The sequence below is a fragment of the Mytilus californianus genome, unplaced genomic scaffold (assembly GCF_021869535.1).
Source record: "Mytilus californianus isolate M0D057914Y unplaced genomic scaffold, xbMytCali1.0.p SCAF_12, whole genome shotgun sequence".
NCBI classification, from domain to species: Eukaryota; Metazoa; Mollusca; class Bivalvia; order Mytilida; family Mytilidae; genus Mytilus; species Mytilus californianus.
The window spans coordinates 48,108,670-48,130,138 of record NW_026262604.1 but is presented as its reverse complement, the minus strand read 5'-3'; the positions used below and the strand labels follow the sequence as shown (position 1 = coordinate 48,130,138).

Below are 21,469 nucleotides of genomic sequence, written 5' to 3'. Positions count from 1 at the left end.
CATGACCTTGTGCAATGCCAAACTATAGTCTTAGAAGGTCTTTTAAACGTCTTTCCTCCTATTTTTGTATGTTTAACAAGTGACATCTACAAAAATGTAAGTGTGTAATGATTGTAAGGGAGATAATCCATTCTTGTTAACGACACCTAAATAATGAAGAGCTTTTTGATGTTAAAGCGAATCTTTTCCAGTGGCGGATATACCGGTAATACAACGTATGTCCTCCTTTTTTCAAATATTTGGATCTGCAAACTTTCAATGTTGAATATCTTAATTTTTGACGACGCTACAAATGATAGAATACAACATTAGACGACTCTGCGCAATCCTTGGCAGTACTGCTAACTAGGAGCCTTTAGTTTATCATTGGCCTCCTACCAGCAAACCACCAGACCTGCTGGTATTCATCCATACATTATATTTTTAAAAAGCTGAATATTCAAAAAGCTTAACTTTTTTATTAAGTCAGTTAACTAAAAAAATTGTTTATAGTTTTATCAAATTTTTGAACACAAAAAGTAGTAAATCAGATACTTTTATCAAACTAAAAAAATGTTTTTCTAAAGAAATTTATCTATCTTTAAACCATTTTCGATTGAGAAGTGCCATATTTAAAATCAGGATAAGTGCCCATGATCTCAAAATAGAAAGAGACAGATATAAAACTGTATATATAGAAAGAGATCAGAGGCTTTGTAAGAAATGTACCCTTAATTTGGATAAAGATGAACAACATTTTATTACTACGTTGTCCAGCATACAATGGTGATAGAGATATATTTTGAAGGAAATAAACAATATTTGTCATAACTTTTCAGATCTCTCAAATGAGGCAAAATGTGTTGGGTTATTTACTAATAAGTTTTTATCTGTCCTAAAATATTTAGGGAATTATGTTATTAAATGTCTAGATGGTAGGCAGAGATAAGAATGGATAGAAATATATTTGTCAATGGGTCATACATATTCATCTTCTGTTAAGGTGGTACCTAACACTACAGGGAGATAACTCTGTAAAAATCAGCTAAACGTTTTAATTACGTTGTATTGTTAAGGAAATATTAAGCTTCTCAATGATCAAAATTAGTGTTTGTCAAACTGCTATATAACCAACGAAATTTTTCTGATAAAGTGGTTGGTTCAAATTTTTTGAAATTTTTATATTTTTGTCAAAGGGTCAAAGTAAACATTTTGTCAAAATTTTATGAAAATTAAACGAGCCAAATTAATATTAGTCAAGGTGTTGGGTACCACCTTAAGTTGTCTGTAAACGTTAGTTGATATACGTAATAACGATGATTATTGTAATGATGTTCTGGTTCTGGTCCTGCCTGGAACAAAATGTACATTGTCTGTAATATATATATATATATACAAATATATATACCAACATTCCACAAGACAAAGGAATGGCAGCGTGTGAAGAGGTATGGAACACTCGTAGTGAAAAAAATCCTCCAACTGAGTGCCTTGTTACACTTCTGAAACTAGTGCTAGAGAACAACAACTTCTCTTTCAATGAAAAACATTATCTCCAGATAGACGGTACTAGTATGGGCACAAAAATGGCCCCGTCATATGCCAACATATTTATGGGCCAACTTGAAAAACTCCTCTTGGCTAGTGCTCCATACCAGCCCTTATCATTGTTCCGATTCATTGACGATATTGATTTCAAATGGACGGATTCACAAGAACTTCTTAATGAATTTCTAGGACACTGTAACTCTTTCCACCATTCAATAAAATTTACATATGAATCATCTATGGAGAAAATAAACTTCCTCGACACTACGAGTTACATCAAGAACGGAACCATTATAACGGACCTTCATACCAAACAAACGGACAAACATCAATTCCTTTCTCCTAAAAGTTGCCATCCTAAAAACTGCTCCCGTGGCATCCCATTCAGCCAGGCATTGCGAATCAAGAGAATGTGCTCTACTGAAAATACGCAAAATGCTAGACTTGGACAACTACGTAAACATCTAGTTGTTCAAGGATACAATAACAACATCATTGATAGCGCTTTCGAAAGAGCAAACAAAACTAGTCGCCAAGAACTTCTAGAGTACAAAGATAAGAATAAAGCAGCTAACAGAACACCCCTTGTACTCACTTACCATCCTGATTTTAAAAATGTGTCTTCCATTGTTCAGAAGCATTTGAAAATTATAGAAAATGATTCTAATCTTAAAAAAGTATTTTCCTCACCACCAGTCATGGCCTTCAGAAGACCTAAAAAAATCCGTGACAAATTAGTGACATCTGTATTAGCAAAGCAGCCTACTCCATCTCCCGGTTGCTACAAACAATGTGGTCGAAGGAACTGCTTGTGTTGTAAAGCTGCCAATACAAGCAGTTCTTTCATCAGCTCCTTTACTAAACAAAATTATACCATCTACTCAAATTCCAACTGTAAAACGGAGAACTCAATTTATATATTAACATGTGACACTTGTGGCATTCAGTATGTGGGAGAAACAATGGACAAATTTAATATTCGGCTCAATAATAAAATTGAGAATTGAAATGGGGAATGTGTCAAAGAGACAACAACCCGACCATAGAGCAGACAACAGCTGAAGGCCACCAATGGGTCTTCAATGCAGCGAGAAACTCCCGCACCCGGAGGCGTCCTTCAGCTGGCCCCTAAACAAATAAGTATACTAGTTCAGTGATAATGGACGTCATACTAAACTCCAAATTATACACAGGAAACTAAAATTAAAAATGATACAAGACTAACAAAGGCCAGAGGTTCCTGACTTAGGACAGGCGCAAAAATGCGGCGGGGTTAAACATGTTTGATGAGATCTCAACCCTCCCCCTATACCTCTAGCCAATGTAGAAAAAACAAACGCACAACAGTACGCACAGTAAAACTCAGTATAAGAGAAGTCCGAGTCCGGATATAGTGTACAAATTTTTGCACCTCATGTTTGCGGTATACCATCTTTTCTGCAAGTTTATTGTTTTCTGTTTGGTAATAATTTAATAATAAGATCTGTTTTGTTCCATCTTGTGATCCGTTTATTTGGCAATCGCCAATGGCAGTCAGCAGGGTTTAAGAACATCAGTTGTTCGACCTGCTAGTCAAATGCGTTTTGTTAAAATATACCTTTTCACTCATTTGGTCTTTTGGAAAATGTTGTTTGTGCTGTATTTAGACCCCTCTACCAAGAAATTTGTTTTGCATGCACACGTATAGAAATTGCGGTTTTTATCCAACGCAATCATAGGTTTAAACGTTGTTTTCAATTTAGACTTGTTTATATTTTTTCGTTTGGGCTTGTATTAAATTTTTTCCTTCGGGTTTATATGATTCGTTCATCCTATTTTGACTTTTTCAAAATTCAAGAGTCTATCCTAAATTGAGGTAAAATATATGGCCTTCCAAATACCGTTTCGATTCCTAACATCACTGAAGAGACATTAATTGTCGAAATCCGGATATGGTGTACAAATTTTTGCACCTCATGTTTGCGGTATACCATCTTTTCTGCAAGTTTATTGTTTTCTGTTTGGTAATAATTTAATAATAAGATCTGTTTTGTTCCATCTTGTGATCCGTTAATTTGGCAATCGCCAATGGCAGTCAGCAGGGTTTAAGAACATCAGTTGTTCGACCTGCTAGTCAAATGCGTTTTGTTAAAATATACCTTTTCACCAGTTTCTCAGCATTTCAGACAGTCTGGTCACACACTTGATGACTTTAACCGCATGAAGATCCTAGTGATTGAACAGAACATTCACTGGAGTTTTATAGTTAAGTATTTTCAAAAGCGTACACCAAAACACTGTGATTGGCTTAACCCGAATAATTTAGTCGTTATATTTCACTACTCTACGATGGCTACATTAACGCCTGGAGGCCTTGTCAATGAAAAATCGTCAAATAATCATTCGGAATTAGCTCGGGATTTACCTATCTCGATAACATTGAGCTATTAGCTGATTGGCTCTCTCTCACAGAGAGCACCAATCAAAATCCTGGATTCGTGACGCGTTTTTATTGTATAAAGAATTCAGGCCCTCGCGAGTGGGAGAGTCGATCACGGGGAGGTACTGAATTATTCGGGTTATGATTGGCTAACAACGTCCTAAACAATTGAAATTCAATCAATGAGTGACGTTGTTTTCATTTTTAGGTACGAACAATGAAGTTACCCAGAATGCATTAGCATCTGAAACGGCGAATTATTAAGAATGATTTAATGCCGATTGCATTTGATTAAGATGTCCATTATTTATCTGATGGTAAAGTATATAAATAGGTAATGATTGTCGTATGAAATATATTTCAGATTATATTGACCGAGGACGAATTCCGAGTGTCATTATATGACTCAATATAATCTAACAGGTCCATATATAGCATACTGACCGCGTTAAAGTCCTTAATTTATATATTACATATGTAAAAAGTGTATTATGAACTTCTATATTCCTTCTTTGTATTTTACAAGATATTTAATAAAGATCGTCGATACATTATATAAATAAAAACATAGCGTTCATATACTTAAAAATAGAAAAAAGGCTTCAGGTACATGGAATACCCTTGGAATCACGTGATCGTGATGAAGAACGAAGACTGCTACACCATGCTGTATCCATTTTTTATGTTCAAGTACCAAACAGTTAATTTAAAGTATTCTTTGATGACAATGAAATATAGAGTATCACTTTTACCTGAAACAATTTATTTCAATCAAGAGAGTAAAAATGTTTCAGAACTAACAGTATCGCGTGTCAGTGTAATCTGGGACAATATATTTTGACTATTCACGAGTCTAATCACATCCGCGTAAGTCTGATGAATAATATTTTTTTGTGTATTTACTATTGTATGTTTTATTTTCCATACACAGTCTAGCCTAATTCATAAATAATAGCCCAGGTCAAACATATTAACTTCGGGTCAAGTACTATGGCGTCGATGGTAATTCCAAATGCGCATATTTGACGTAAAATGCTTTGTTTGAGGAATTGAACAACGTAATGTAATCTTTAAAAAGGCCTAAAAAGGTTAAAAGAACTACACGGCAGATGCATATTTAAAGGGGAAACTATTCACACTTCTATACAGTCCCGGAGCTCGGTTTGTAGTCGCATTTCTCTTTCATTTGTTTGCTGCGTAACGTTTTGTGGACCGTTGCTGTTTTCTTTGTCTTTTCTTTTTATCATGTAGTTATCTGTATCCTTTGTTTTACTGTTTACTCGCTTGCCCTTTTTTGTTTTAAATTTATTTTTTCATAATTAAGTTGAGCCTCATAAGCTGCCAAGGCATAGTCAAAAACCTATAAGGATAAGTCGTCATATATGTTTTATACAGTGTAACCTCGGCAAACCTCGGCAGATTTGGCTACTCTACATTATGTTAGATCTGACGAGGTGAGCCGAATGATGAACTCACTGGGATACTTGTGTTTTAATCACGTTATTGTTGTGTGCTGTGCTTGGTTATTGTTATGGACTCTGATTGATTATTGGTGTGTACTGTGATTGATAATTGTAATATACTGTGATTGATAATTGTTGTGTACTGTGATTGATTATTGTTGTGTACTGTGATTGATAATTGGTGTGTACTGTGATTGATAATTGGTGTGTACTGTGATTGGTTATTGTTGTGTACTGTGATTGATAATTAGTGTGTACTGTGATTGATAATTGTTGTGTACTGTGATTGATTATTGGTGTGTACTGATTGATTATTGTTGTGTACTGCGATTGGTTATTGTTGTGTACTGTGATTGATTATTGGTGTGTACTGTGATTGATTATTGGTGTGTACTGTGATTGATTATTGGTGTTTACTGTTATTGATTATTGTTGTATACCGTGATCAATTATTGTCGTGTACCGTGATTGATTATTGTTTTATACTGTGATTGATTAATGGTGTGTACTGTGATTGATTATTGTTTTTTACTGTGATTGATTATTGTTGTGAACTGTGATTGATTATGGTGTGTATTGTGATTGATTATTGGTGTGTACTGTGATTGATTATTGATGTGTACTGTGATTGATTATTGTTGTGTACTCTGAATGGTAATTGCTGTGTTCTGTGAATAGTTTTTGTGTACTGTGATCAATTATTGGTGTATACTGTGATTAATTATTGTTATGTACTGTGATTGATTATTGTTGTGTACTGTGATTGGTAATTGCTGTGTTCTGTGAATAGTTTTTGTGTACTGTGAATTGTCATTGTTATTTAGTTATTGTTGTATACTGTATTTGGTTATTGGTGTGTACTGTGCTTGGTTATTGCTATGCAGTTATTGTTGTATACTGTGATTAGTTATTGTTGTGTACTGTGCTTTGTTATTGTTATGTACTGTGCTATAGTGAGTATTGTTTTCGATTAACCTAATTTTATTAAGTTATTTCCCTCTGTCGCTATATTGGAAGTCTACATGCACAAACTCCTTCATAAATCAACCGTACTGATCGCAAGACTTTAGAAATAGTTCCCTTCTGACCAATTTGAATTTGTTTATGATCAAGTAAGGTTCCCTTGTCAAACTCCTTGAACAACATATTTTAATTTGTCTTGTCAAATAAGAAAATGAATCAGTTTGTCCACTAACATGAAAACCAAAGTTAATAAATCCATCTCAAATCAGGCGCGTAGCTACGTTTACGTCAAAACGGCCGGGCGTGCACATGAATTTTGGAGGGAAAGATATCTTGATCCAAATAAATAAAGGGAATGCTTTTTCGATAACTCGTTAAAGAAAATAAATTTAAAGTGACAAAATTTACTTTTTAATCAAATGGTCTTCATGTTCTTCCCAACTTTGAATCTACTGTGAATATTCTACTCAGATTACAATTGTTTAAAGCAATTAAGTATCTGCTGACCGGGATACAATATGTATGGCTTGCATTTTTATGTTACACCTGACCATCTATGAACATTAATTATTTCATGCGTCCATTTACGAAAATTTTCAGTAAAAATTGTGAAAATTATATGAAGTTAAAATAATGAATCGAACTTACTTTTCTTACTATTTTTATAAAGTTTTCATTTTTTGACGTGTGATTGGTTTACCCAACCTCTCCATTTAAACATATTGTAAAGTAACTGGTTTGGGCATTTTTCTTTAAAACAAAGGATCATAAGATTCCAAATCAATATGAAAAAAACCCAATTCAACCTTTAAAAGATACCAAAGGGATATTCAAACTCATCGGTTGAAAACAAACTGATAATGCCATTTCAAAAGACGAAAAACGACGAAAAGACAAACAACAGTACATAAAAGACAACATAGAAAACTAAAAACTAGGCATTACGAACCCCACCTAAACGCAGGGGTTATCTCAGGTGCTCTCGAAGGGTAGGTATATCCTGTTCCACATGTGGAACCCGTCTTGTTGCTCATGAAAGTGAAAACTCGGTGATGTGATAAGTCTTAATTCGGTAGGTCAAATTCGAGGAAAAGAGGACGGAATTGTGCTGACAACAATGGAACATGTCCGTCGTCATCTGTGAAACAGTCAAACCAAGTTGTGATTGCGATCTTAACATTTTCGAAGGGAAGCTTTGATCTTCACCACTTGGAACTCTTGGTATCATATCTTCATTGTTAGTAGCAACCGCATTCAAGGAAATCATGATGGGAAATGCAAGTTCTGAAATATCATACGTATCAATTGGGAGATGTATACTCCATATTTAGGTTCTACTGGAATGTTGTTACATAGAAATGGAAAATTCACAACAAAGAAGCTGAAATCATCTGTTATGTTGTAAAGTGTTGTTCTCAACCGACCAAGTATATTGCTTTTAATGCATTTTGAATGACAGAAACGGTATCTTTTCCACGATAACGCGTGAGCTTCCGGGGATTTCGCCCCTACCCGTAGATCCTCTGCCCTGGGGCCTTCAGACCACTCGTCGAAGTTTCGTGCGTACACTTAAAAATTGCCATTCTACGCAACTGCAAATCACGTCAATTAAAAACTATGTATTAGAATGAGGCCATCAATAACCCAGTTGTTAAATTGTGTTATTAAAATGTATTCACAATTTGTAAACTGACTCATGTCGTGTATTTCCGGTCTGCAGTATCATAGACCCCAATCACCTCCAACCCAGAAAAGTGCTGATCGCAGAACTGTGGAAGCCTGTGTTATATTCACATGATCGTTTCAGAACTTGACTTCCGGTATAGGTATTTGTCAATTGTTGAAACTGTATCCTGACCTTTATTGACCTTTAGATAACTTTAGTTTGGTTCTATTGTGTAGTTGGATAACTGCCTCACTGAAGTATACCTCACATCAAATTTACTTTTTAAATTACTTCCTTTTGTTTTTATTTCTATATTCATATATGTAAGCGAAAAACAATAAGTAATAGATACTGGAAACACTTGCAGATTTTATTGATAAAGTAACATATTCAATTTACAATAGTTAAATGTCTATTAGTGTCAATTAGTTTAATATCCTGGTTTGTGATAGTCACCACCGTGTCCACCGTGTCCACCGTGTCCACCTCCATGGATTACACTACTGGCAGCTGCTTGAGCTGCAGCGGCAGCATGTGCGTGTGATCCTCCTTGTGCTTTTGTAGCTGCATGTGCTTGTGCGGCTGCACTGGCTGCTGCTGCTGCTGTTCCACGTCCTGCTCCTGCTACGGTTGCTCTAGCTGCTGCACTTGCTGCTGCTCTGGCTGCTCCTGCTCCGAGTCCTGAATTTGCTGCGGCTGATGCTGCTGCTTGTGCTGCTGCTACTGCTCCACCTCCGAGTCCTGCATTTGCTGCTGCTGCTGCTCGTGCTGCTGCTGCTGCTGATCCACCTCCGAGTCCTCCATTTGCTGCTGCTGCTGCTTGTGCTGCTGCTGCTGCTCCTGCTCCTCCGCCAAGACCGCCTCCTAATCCAGCTCCTAGTCCGCCAAGACCGCCTCCTAATCCAGCTCCTAGTCCGCCCAAACCTCCAGCTCCTTGTCCGCCTAAACCTCCAGCTCCTAGTCCGCCTAAACCTCCAGCTCCTAGTCCACCTAAACCTCCAGCTCCTGCAAATTAAATCACAACCGATAAGGACAAATGAGAAAACAGTGTATACAAATGAAGGAATTTCGAAAATGCGTTACTGTGATTTATCTTTAAGATCTACATCATTTGGTCTCTGGTGGATAGTTGTTTCTCTGGCAATCATACCACATCTTCTTATTTAGATATTGTAAATTGAGTAAATTTACTTTTATCGAAAATACATGGTAAAGATAAAATTTAATCATATTTCATATGTAATCAAGCATGTAACAATGCAGTACTTGATCGTATTTTAAGGTATTGTTATCATTCCTAACACCATTATTTCGCAAAAAATAACAACTTCATCATGTATTTGTTTAGTACAAAGCAACATTGAATAACTTAAGCGTCAGAATTTCATTTTCATTCGAATTTAAAATATTGTTGATGACCATACTAATTTTCATTACATTATAACTTTAAAGAGAAATATGATATAATTACCAAGTCCACCTAGTCCACCGGCTCCTGCTGCTCCACCTGGTCCTGCTGCTCCACCTGGTCCTGCTGCTCCACCTGGTCCTGCTCCACCTACTCCTGCTCCACCTACTCCTCCAAATGGTCCTGCTCCAAATGGTCCTGCTCCAAATGGTCCTGCTCCACCAGCACCAGCACCTGCTCCTGCTCCTCCAAATGGTCCTGCTCCTCCAAATGGTCCTGCACCACCGGGTCCTGCTCCGGCGTCAAAGGCTTCAACAGGCTGAAATCAGATGGTTATACATAAGAATATAGATGTACCGGATATGCAAATATGCACATATGCAGAAGTTCTGACAGAAAAGAATTATCTTTTTTATACTAAAATTCACTTCTTTATTAGTTTAATTACTGCGATGATAGATGCTTTCAGAGATCATGTACGTTTGTATTCAAGTAACTTCGTCCAATCAAGGAACAAATGAAAATCAAATAAATCACGTGACATTCTGACTTACTACTTCTCTTTTCCAATACAACTATATACTACAGTACTGTTATATAATAAATTTATTGACATTTGGTATCTAAAAGTCCAGTATCAATTTTGCTTCTTTAAAAAAATGGAATAACTCGAACATCAGTATTATAATGCTGTATGAAGTAGTAGTTACTTACGCTTTCTACTCCGGCTGAAAATAAAGAATGAGAATCATGAATATTTCAGTAATATGCCGATTCGTTCAATTATTTTTTTTACAAAAACGAATTTAACCATAATTCAAATTTAAGTGCAATGATTAATTATGAAAACTTGCCTATTCTTATTTCAACATGTATTAAAGTTTTAGGTGTGGTACACATATCTTTGAAGAACTGTCGACCTTTTACACAGTCGCACTGGTTCGACAATGTATGTAAAACAATGAGAAAGGAAGATTTAATTTTTGTAACTAGGTTATTTAGTATAGTTAAGATTACCAATACCGTTAAATATTTATTTTCATATTTTCAAATGCCTATATTAAAACATGGTAATTGTAAAAATAAAAAATAAAAAGGCTGTCAATAATACCTGTTCTGAGGTCTTCAATGACAAGGGTGATAACTCCTGGTGCTCCTTGTTCTCCACGTTGTCCTTGGTTACCGTCTGGGCCTAAAATATAGATATGTGGAATAAGTAAACATGATTGACTTTTATGATAAAGTTTGATATATTGATTGCGGTTTAATTCCGCGTCAGTTCACATTGGCTATATATCGCGATGAGAACAACATTTCCCAAAAATTAAAGTCGGCCAAAATAAATCACAAATATTACATCTTGGTTTAAATAAGTATTTTGTTTTATATCACAGTGTACATGCATACAATTTTACACGTTTACTCAAAATGTTATCAATAAATATTATCTATGGAGTTTTGTAATTATAAACATTACATTGTGTTTTGTAGTAATAAACATTACAATGCTGCTTTTTTTTCAAGAAAAAAGGGGTGTTGTTTTATACCTGTTTCTCCTCGTGGTCCAACTGCTCCTTGTGATCCTCGGTTTCCTCGTCTACCCATTGCACCTGGTCGTCCTCGGCTTCCTTGGATTCCTGTTTGAAAATGGTTGAATTTTATTGGTTTAAATTAAGAAATGGTTGAATTTCAATGGTTTAAGTTGTCGATCGATTGACATAAACATATGATCATTGGCCACTAAAGTTTGGGAATAATTAAAAAAATATGACAAGCTTTAAAAAATATTATTAATGCATTCTTTGTTTTTCATGTTTAAATTTTAAATAAAATTATCATAATTCCTATTAAAATCATTTCATCAAATAGTCAAACAATTAACTTTTTCCATTTGTGAAAATAACATTGCAGTATATTACCGATTCAACCATCGTAAATGACCGATAATTTGCAACTGCTACTAACCCTTTGCTCCTCTATCTCCTCTTGGTCCTGGTCTGCCAACTGGGCCTGCTGCTCCTTGTTGTCCACGTTCTCCGGGTTCTCCCTGCTTGCCGTCTGCGCCTGTTGCTCCTTGGTCTCCTTGTGCTCCCTGGTCTCCAACTGATCCCTTTGGTCCTGGTGCTCCTATTGTGGATATAAAAGTTTGTTTAAGAAATGTAGAAACGAAATAATTGCATTCAAACGGTTTGATTGTGACGTAACACGAACAAGAATCCGACGTTAAAGGTTAGATAGTGAATGTTATCCTTTATAAATATAAATGACCAATAGAACGAGAATGAAAATCTAATTAAGTTATAAACTGTGGGCTTACCAACTGGTCCTTCTGGTCCTGTTGGTCCTTGCGCTCCTCGTTCACCCATTGGTCCTTGTGGGCCTAGTGGTCCGGCTGGTCCTAAGAATATAAATAGCATAGTGAGATAACTCGTTTATGTATATCATATGTTTATATAACTATTTACCTGACAGGAGAATGGTATTTAATTATAACTGATGTGTTTCAAAAATATAGGTAAGTAATTATTTGCTTATTTTCCTTAAAAATGTTACTGATATTGTCCTTTCATGTAATTTGAACCATTTTAAATATGTCACAAAACACAAAAAAACATTGGGTTGTCTTTCATATGGTACCTGCTGGTCCTTGTCCTCCTGCTGGTCCCTTTGGTCCTTGGATGCCTCCTGGTCCTTGTTCACCGGCCTTTCCTGCTTCACCTCTTGCTCCTTGATCTCCGGTTTCTCCTATTGATAAACAAAGAAGAAGAAAAAAAATTTAAGTCTGAAGTTAAAGTTTCATTATTGTAGTGATCTTATACTAAAAGCCCAAAAAAAATTAAAACTAAGTTTTAGTTTCAAAATGATTAAAATGTTAGAACAAATTTTAAATAAAACATAGCAAAATATCATATCGCACATTTCTCAAACGGTACTATTAATAGGTATGACACATTTAAATCAAATCATCTAATTCGAGGCTTTATAAAAGTTCTCTCTACCCTTTGGTCCTGGTGCGCCTTGGTCTCCAACTTCGCCTTTAGGTCCAGCTGGTCCTTGTGGTCCAGTATCCCCATCACCTCCTTTGTCTCCTGGTTTACCATCAGCTCCCTTTGCTCCTGGTTCGCCCTTTGGTCCTACTGGTCCTTCATCTCCCCTTGGTCCTAAAAAGAAAAAGATACATTAGAGCCTCATCATGGGGTTTTTGATTATGTGATTACTTGGCCGTTTTTATGGTGATTTATATTTGATTACCAGACCAAATATTTCATGATTATTTGATTATTTGATACTCTTGTTTAAAAAAATAATTAATGAATATGTGATTATATTGGCAAAAAATTGTGATTATGTGATTACTTGGACACCCCCATGAGGGGCCTCATATTATAATGATTTAATTTTATATAATCATGGCTTTTGGAATTATTTTCTGGTTAATGATTATCTTAGTGTAATAAGTGAATACCAATTATTATGTTACTTGTGTCAAATGAAAATAAGATGGATAATTGTTGTTACGAAATTGAGTTGATACCTCTTGGCCCTGCTGGTCCTTGCCCGCCAACTGGTCCTTGTTTGCCTGGTACTCCTGGTGCTCCTCTATTTCCACATGGTCCTTGTGGTCCCATTGCGCCATCGGGTCCTACAAAAGCATGAAATTTAGCATCAAATTCATTTGAAGTGCATGCATTTAAAGGTAATACAAATTTTAGTTGCAAATTATAACTATTGCAAATTCAAAAATTATTGCGAGAATTAATTATTGCGATTTTGACGTAATAAACCAAAAATCGAGATCAATTATTGTGATTTCAGGTAAAGATGCATACAGATTGTATACATTTGTGAAATACAGAGGCTGAAAATTGAACTGTTTGATTTTTTTTTTCAATTGTTTACAAATAGGAAAACAATATTCATTGAAATTACCTTGTGGTCCTGTTGGTCCGGGATATCCTTTAAACAAAGAAAAGACAAATATTAGTATTGCACTACTATATATTTTACAATGTAACTTTTTTTTAAATTGGCCGTTCTGATTATATTTCTTAAAACACATAAACAGATAGTAAATAAAAATATGAAGTATTGATGTTTTTGAGAAAAGAGTAAACAACGATTCAAAATTTCGTTACATCAGATTTAATCGGAAATTAAACATTGCGAGTGATACATTTTTTAATCTCTTTTATAGAACAAGTAGTTTGTATACCTGGGCCTCCGATTGGTCCTTGGTTTCCTGGTTCTCCGGGGGAGCCTCTTGGTCCTTAAAACAATAAAACAATGTAGATTTAATCGGAAGCAAATGGTATTTTCGTACATGTACTACAAATGTAAAATTAAAATATTATTACGTAGATAAATATCTATTCACATCTTTAAAAGGGGTTAAGATACGAATTAAAAACTGGCATCTTGTGCTTAACGTCCAGTGGCAAACATGTCATGCATATTCAGGACGAGAACAAATTACCAATACATTTAATAGGTGGTGACTATCAAACAGATATCAATTAAAATTAAAATGAGTTGTACTGAAAAGATATGTTCACATTATTATATGTTTTTTTTTAAAAAGACGTTACTTCCAAATACATTTTCAATGTTATTTAAATGCTTTGAATAAAGAAACATACCTGGTAATCCAACAAATCCTGGTGCTCCACGTGGTCCGGGTGCTCCGATTGCTCCTAGAAACAAAGATTGGTACGAGTTAATATACAAAAGATAAAGGTATATGTATGTTGCTACTGTCTGATATTTGTATTTAATTGTTCAGCTAATACTTCTTTCTAATGAAGCATAGGCGTTATGCGTGCTTTTCTAACAGAAGATAACTATGCTTTGTAGCAAAACGTTTTACAAGAACTAATTTGTTTGATATTTATTCATTAAATTTACTTTAAATGTTAGATACGAATTTTGTATGAAAAAATAAGATTACCAATCAAACGAAAGCGTATTATGCATCGCAGCTAATTATATGCCATCAGTTATCATAATAAAATTGGAATTGTGATCTAAGAAGAAAACATTGCAGGCAGCAAAACTAGCGAATCAAAAATAATGTTCTTTACCTGGTGCTCCTGGGTTTCCTGGGGCTCCTGATGGTCCTGGTCTTCCTGCTGTTCCGGTTGCTCCTGGTCTGCCTGGATCTCCAGTTGCTCCTGGACGTCCTGTTGATCCTGGGTTACCTGGACGACCTGGTGCTCCTATTAGATATGACAAAAGAGTTGATATTATCGTTTAAACAGGTATTATGACCCTTATGTACGACAGTAAAATAGAAAACTAGGACAATGATTTTCCCACATTAAATAAAAACACAATAAGTGTATCGATCTTTGCAGCTAAAAATATCCTCACTAATATCTATTTCAGATAGAAATTACGGACATCGTGTGTATAAATTTTGATGAATTTTCCCTCATAAAAAAAAAAGAAAGTTATACTTTTGTTTTTTTTTGTGTGTCGTTGCAATGCTGATTCATTGATGTACACCCCACATCGGGGTACTTATCATTATTTTACCTGATGCTCCGTGTTGTCCTGATGATCCTGATGCTCCTGGTTGTCCTCTTGGTCCTGGGCGTCCTGCTTTTCCTGTTGCTCCTGCGGTGCCTGGTTTTCCTCCATGTCCTGGTGCTCCTGGTGCTCCTGGTGCTCCTGCTTGTCCTGGGGGAAGGAAACATCGTAATATTTGTAAACAAACTTCAATTCCAGCATAATTACTTTGAGACAATTGTCATACTATTTAAGAAAGATGATACAGGAAATTAAATGGTACCGATAATGATACTTTCGCATTCATTGCTGAAATTGAAACGCTATTTCATAAATTTGGGTGCTTTCGAAGTTTTTCTCAACAGAAATGCCAAAATTAAAAACGTGAAGAGGGTATACATATTCGAATGATTGAGGAGCTATATGGGGACTTAAGAAATAGCCAATTCCCTAAATTTATCAACAGAGAACTCAAGAAAAAATGTCAGTACCGAAGTTCTTACTATTGACCACTGAAAGTATTAAAGTGTTCACAGTAAAATATGTTCCTTTCACAAATACTTGTGCCACTTTGTCATATATATCATTCGCTAATGAGATAGCTCACCTGGTTCGCCTGGATTGCCTGGTGGGCCTGGTGTTCCTGCTGGGGTTCGTCCACGTGGTCCTTGTTCACCTAAAAAAGAGAAATGTTCAGGTATGATTTAACACAAATAGTCCTCTTGGTCCCTGTATAATAATTGCCTTTTTGGCTTAAAGACTTTTCATATCCTTATTTGTTGTTAATTTGTATTGAAAACATTTTTTTTTCTACACACTTTTGAATGATATTAATCAAAGTAATTAAACGAATCAGAAATAAGCGAGAAAACGTTAATAGAAAAAGAAACCAAGGAATCAGAAATAAATCTCAATTAAACTTTTATCTCTTTAAACAGTCCTTTTCTCTCGTTTACCCAATTAAAACAATAAGAACTTACCTTGTGGTCCTTGTGGTCCTGCTGGGCCTGGGGGTCCTGCTGGTCCTGTTATGCCTAAATGAAAAATTGAAAGAGTTATCTACCCTTCATAAATCCTAGAACACATATATTTCTTATCTTTATGCACCACCCTTAACTTGTCCAGACCTTACTACATTTTGTATTGTTGTTTTTTCCCTTAAAGAACAGATAATGAAAAAAGGTGTTAATGGCATGCTATCCTTTCTTAAAGCATTCTTTAATATTATTTTGATCAGATAGAAACAGCATTCTTTAATATTACTTTTACATTTTTACGTGGGTGCTAATTGAAATCGGTAGGGAATCAAGTTAATACTCATTTAACCATTTAAATCCAAAGTACCTGGAATTCCGCCACCTACAACTGGACCTCCTGGACCACCTGGACCTCCTGGACCTCCTGGACCGCCTGGCATACCTGGACCTCCTGGACCTCCTGGACCGCCTGGCATACCTGGACCTCCTGGACCACCTGGACCACCTGGTTGACCTGGACCACCGGTTCCTGGACCTCCTGGACCTCCTGGACCACCTGGCATACCTGGTCCACCTGGACCTCCTGGACCGCCTGGCATACCTGGACCTCCTGGACCACCTGGACCTCCTGGACCTCCTGGACCACCTGGTTGACCTGGACCACCGAATCCTGGGCCGAATCCTCCGCCGAATCCTCCAAATCCTCCTGCTGCTGCGTTTGCTGCTGCATTGGCTGATGCTGATCCGAATCCACCTGTATCATCAAGGGAGATAATAATTACTCGAATATTTGAATCAATTTAAATATATCTTTTCACTATGAAAAAACTGGTATTATTTGCTGGACAATTCTTGCATTTTATAAAAGTATAATTTCTCTCCATTGAATATAACTTACGATGAATTTCCTTATTTTAATATAAATTGTCTTTAGCGGAAGTGGAATTTATATACTTTAAAAACTCATTCATAGAATACAAACAATACAGATGTTTCATTAGAAAATGAAAAAGTCTACTTTAAATAATTCAAGATAAAATTTTAGCAAATATTAGGGAAATTTCAATGTTTTGGAGGTTTTGAATCAAGTTAAACAATTAGAAACATATAAAATTGAAATTCATTGGTCTATTTCAACTAATAAATATTCGTGTGTTATACATACCTCCGCCGAATCCTCCTGCTGCTGCTGCTGCTCTAGCTGCTGCTGATGCTGATCCGAATCCACCTGTAACATCAAGGGAGATAACCATCAATAGAGATAATAACTCGAATATTTGAATAAATTTAAGTAGATCTTTTCACTATGAAAAACTGGTATTGTTTTGCTGAACTATTCTGGCATTTTATAGAAGTATAATTTCTCTCCATTGAACATAACTTGAGATGAATTTCCCTACTATAATGTAAATTGTCTTTAGCGAAAGCGGAATTTATATATTTTAAATATTCATTAATAGGATTCAAACAATGTAGATATTTCATAAGAAAATAAAAAAGTCTTCTTTTAATCATTTTAAGTTCAAATTTTAGCAAATATTAGGGAAATTTCAATTTGTTTGAAGTTTTGAATCAAGTCTGATGATTTGAAACATATAAACTTGAAATTCATTGGTCGATGTCAACCAATAAATTTTCGTGTTATACATACCTCCTAATCCTCCTCCTGCTGCTGCTGCTCTAGCTGCTGCTGCTGCTGATGCTGATCCGAATCCACCTGTAAAATCAAGGGAGATAACCATCAAGAGAGATAATAACTCGATTATTTGAATAAATTTAAATAGATCTTTTCACTATGAAAAACTGATATCGTTTTGATGAACTATTCTGGCATTTTATAAAAGTATAATTTCTCTCCATTGAATATCCCTATGATGAATTTCCCTACTATAATATATCTTAAGCGGAAGTGGAATTATTATATTCTAAAAATTGATTAATATGATACAAACAATATAGATATTTCATGAGAAAATGAAAAAAGTCTTCTTTCAATAATTCAAGTTCAAATTTTAGCAAATATTAGGGAAATGTCTATTTTTTTGAAGCTTTGAATCAAGGTAGACAATTTGAAACATATAAACTTGAAATTCATTGGTCGATTTCAACCGATAAATATTCGTGTGTTATTCATACCTCCGCCGAATCCTCCTACTGCTCCTGCTCTAGCTGCTGCTCGTGCGGCTGCACTTGCGCTACCAGCGGGGACTAAAATAAAGAAATATAAGAATTTATATATTTGTTTCGGGTTGTATAAGTTAATGTTACATTGTTACAAGGCTATGTGTAATGAGAAACTTACATCCTGGGTGTCCATGTGCTGCACCACCACCGGAATGTGAATGGGCAACTGCTCGTGCATGTGCTCTTGATCTTCCGTCTGCGCCTAAAATATATTTTGAAGAAATATGTGATAGAAAAATTCAGATAAAAAACAGTATATACAAACACTTCACCTGTAACACCTGTATGGGTAAAATAACAGTCCATAAAATCTTCCTTGTCGATGCACTATTTTATGTTCCTTATATTCAATTGCAAATGCAGATACCAAACATAGAGCAATCCCCAAGGAGAGTGAACAAAAGCTTTGTTGTTGGAAAATTGTGGTGAGTTATTGAAATAAACCTTTTGGCATATAGTGGATGTGCAGTTATACTTTCCATGTGTGGGACCAATACAAAATTAAAATTATGGTTAAAGGGTTCCAGTTGGGTTCAGAATTGAGTTTCAGGATTAGTTTCGTCGATTTTTATTCTCCCAAGAAGCGGGGTTCCTAGAATCCTCTTCTTGATCTCCCAGTAATACTTAATATAGACAAATATCTCACAAAATAAAAGAATAAAAAACGATTTCATCGATCTTGACAAAATTCAAAACATTTACCTGAACTTGCGTGGGCATGGGCATGGGCATGGGCTACGGCTCCACTGACACGACCGCCACCTCTCTTTCCTGAAAATATTTAATGAATTTTGTCAAGTATCACGTGGTATAGTATTAACCAATCAACTGATTAGTTATAGTAAAAGGGGAATCTAGTGGGCGCAATTAATCATATTGCGTAAAAGGGTAATGTACTTTTGGTTGATTAAAGGCTGATAGGGCCCAATTTGTCAAAAATCTTTGAAAATAAGTTATTTATATGTTATTTCAAATCAAATGTAGAAATCGTTTCAAGTTCCACTGATAACTAAATAATTGAGTTGAATTAGTTGCGAAATATATATGGATTTCTGGAGTTTGTAATAAGTTGATATCAATCAAACCCGTCTTGTGTAAACTGTTCTGGAAAAGTTTGAAATTATATGGAAGGCAATTAGAGAAATTATTACCTCCGTATTCGCCATAAGAAGGTTTGCCATACTTCCTGCCATAGTCTGCAAAACAACGACAACTTGATAACTGAATTAATTTTCTTTTCTTGTCTAACTCTGTCTAAGATTAGAGATCTTCAGTTTTTTTTATTTTTTTTAACCTAATCGTACCTTCATTTTAATACTTTTTTTAATCCAAGCAGATTTCCAATGCTGTAAAAGTTTGACCTAATCGGATCCCCATTAATGTTTTATGTTAAGTTTTTTTTAATCAATCTTCACGGTAAGTAAAATATTTATCCAATCGAACCCTCAATTTCTGTAAATTTGTATCCAATTAGATCATCAAAATAGGTAAATCACTATCCAATCAGATCTTCAAGGTATGTAAAATATTTACCCAATCGAACCCTCAATTTCTGTAAATTTTTGTCCAATTAGATCATAAAAATAGGTAAATTACTATCCAATCAGATCTTCAATGTATGTAAAATACTTTCTTTGATAAAGTTTGCGTAAAATTCAGAATAATAACATTTTCTTTAAAATAAAGTCTTTTTTAATATTATTTAGAATACTCCCAAAGTATGGAAGAACAAATATGACTGTGAACATGTTTGACACAGAAACATTTGAAAAATCTATGAAGGGAAATGATGTCCATTGGTTTTATGAAATGTTCGTTAAAATTTATGAACAGTATAATACAATTTGGAAAAATTATAAAATTAGTTAGATGTATATTTAGAATCTAGAAGCTTGAATGTTTATCTTTTTCTATCTCTTCCCTGAAACATTTTTACTTAATATTTGAAACTAGGCATATCTTCATATATATTTTACCACGTGTTGTCGAATTGTCGGAATTACGATATTGCGAATTTATTTTTTAAGAAACGAACCAAACCATAAGACTATTTCATACTTAGTAATACAAAGTAACAAGGAAATGATTCTTAAGACGTTGTTAATAATTCAACATTTTGATGTGACTTATTTATTCAACTTTTAGAAATAAGAAAAGGATTTAACTTTTAGAAATAAGAACATTATTCAACTTTTAGAAATAAGAAAAAATACTCAAATTTTAGAAATTAGAAGTTTAGAAGTTCATTGCCGAATACAAGACTCGCATACAAGCATTTGGAACTCAAACGTTTCAACATGCTTTAAAGCATGAAAACCGATTTGTATTATTTAATTATAAAAGACAAGTTGAAATACTTTGATTTCGAAGAATGATTTCCGTTGATGTTTTTCTTAATGTTTAAAAATATTTCAAGTATGAAAATCTAATTTTCTTGTTAACTTATAAATGACACGTTGCAATACTTAAAGTATACTTTGATTTCTATTTTTTTATAAATCATTTTAGACAAATTGAAATTCTTTAAGCAAACTTTGATTTAGAAGAATGAATTTAATCATTTTCTGAATGTTTGAAAATGTTTTAAGTATAAAATTGTATTGTTTGTTGAATTATAAAAGACAAGTTGAAATACTTAAAGCAGAATTTGATTTTTTTGTTAATGTTCAAAAATGTTTTAAGCATGAAAAGTGAAAAACTATTTTTTTTTGGGTTAAATTTACAAGTTGAAATACTTAAAGCCGACTGTTTTCTTAGAATGCTTTATGTTGATGTTACTTATACTTACCAGCTAAGCAAGTCTCTAGAAGAGATGCAACAAGACACACGGTCAGGATTTTGAAGACCATGTTGATTACTGACAAGTGAGTCCCTGTACGTTGATGAACACTCTTACCTGCCTTTTTATACCACTCTCTTGTCAATGCTTTAACAGTTGTGCGCGAAATTCGCAACGTCAGGAGAAGTCCTTTTGGGGTTCTAATTGGGATAATTTATCACGTTTATTACGATTTTTATGATTGTTTTTTTATATTTAAGTGTCGTTTTTTGAAAAACAATCCATAATTTATTGTTTAAAAATATTTAAAAAAATTTAAAGTTTGTTTCAAAATTTATTTTAATCTCTTGAACATTTGGTGTAGTAACGTTACCCTGTTGTACCTTTTTTCATAGTTGCTGGTTATTTGGCAACAGTTGTGTCTAAAGCTATGTCAAATTTATGCATAATCATTATTAAGCGTATATTTAGGATTTGTACATCCTAGTGTAAAATTGTTAACATATCCAGAAACAAAAATACTTATCTCCACAAATCTTATGTTTAATGTAAACCCTAATCCAATATGTTTTTAAGGA

General features: G+C 34.6%; 1 protein-coding gene across 13 annotated transcripts; it reads right to left on the bottom strand.

Annotated features, from left to right (window-relative positions):
• Positions 1-8,387: 8,387 nt before the first annotated feature.
• On the bottom strand, positions 8,388-21,011 carry LOC127721934 (collagen alpha-1(I) chain-like). Of its 13 annotated transcripts, none has more exons than XM_052228758.1 (26): positions 20,901-20,985; positions 19,264-19,308; positions 18,815-18,883; positions 18,231-18,314; positions 18,065-18,136; positions 17,580-17,645; positions 17,094-17,156; positions 16,296-16,682; positions 15,932-15,985; positions 15,559-15,627; positions 14,979-15,122; positions 14,525-14,659; positions 14,084-14,137; positions 13,660-13,713; positions 13,377-13,403; positions 12,982-13,089; positions 12,446-12,607; positions 12,084-12,191; positions 11,764-11,844; positions 11,412-11,573; positions 10,994-11,083; positions 10,558-10,638; positions 10,161-10,174; positions 9,510-9,765; positions 8,933-9,043; positions 8,388-8,899 (listed from the first exon to the last, which is right to left on the bottom strand). In XM_052228758.1, exons 1-26 carry the CDS (start codon positions 20,959-20,961, stop codon positions 8,469-8,471), a joined length of 2,988 nt encoding a protein of 995 aa, XP_052084718.1. In that variant the 5' UTR covers positions 20,962-20,985; the 3' UTR covers positions 8,388-8,468. The 13 variants fall into 13 exon arrangements, with proteins under 13 accessions (XP_052084718.1, XP_052084724.1, XP_052084723.1 ...); XM_052228764.1 differs by having other exon boundaries at positions 8,933-8,995; XM_052228763.1 differs by having other exon boundaries at positions 8,388-9,043; positions 16,296-16,424; positions 16,503-16,682.
• Between the last annotated feature and the right edge of the window lie 458 nt (positions 21,012-21,469).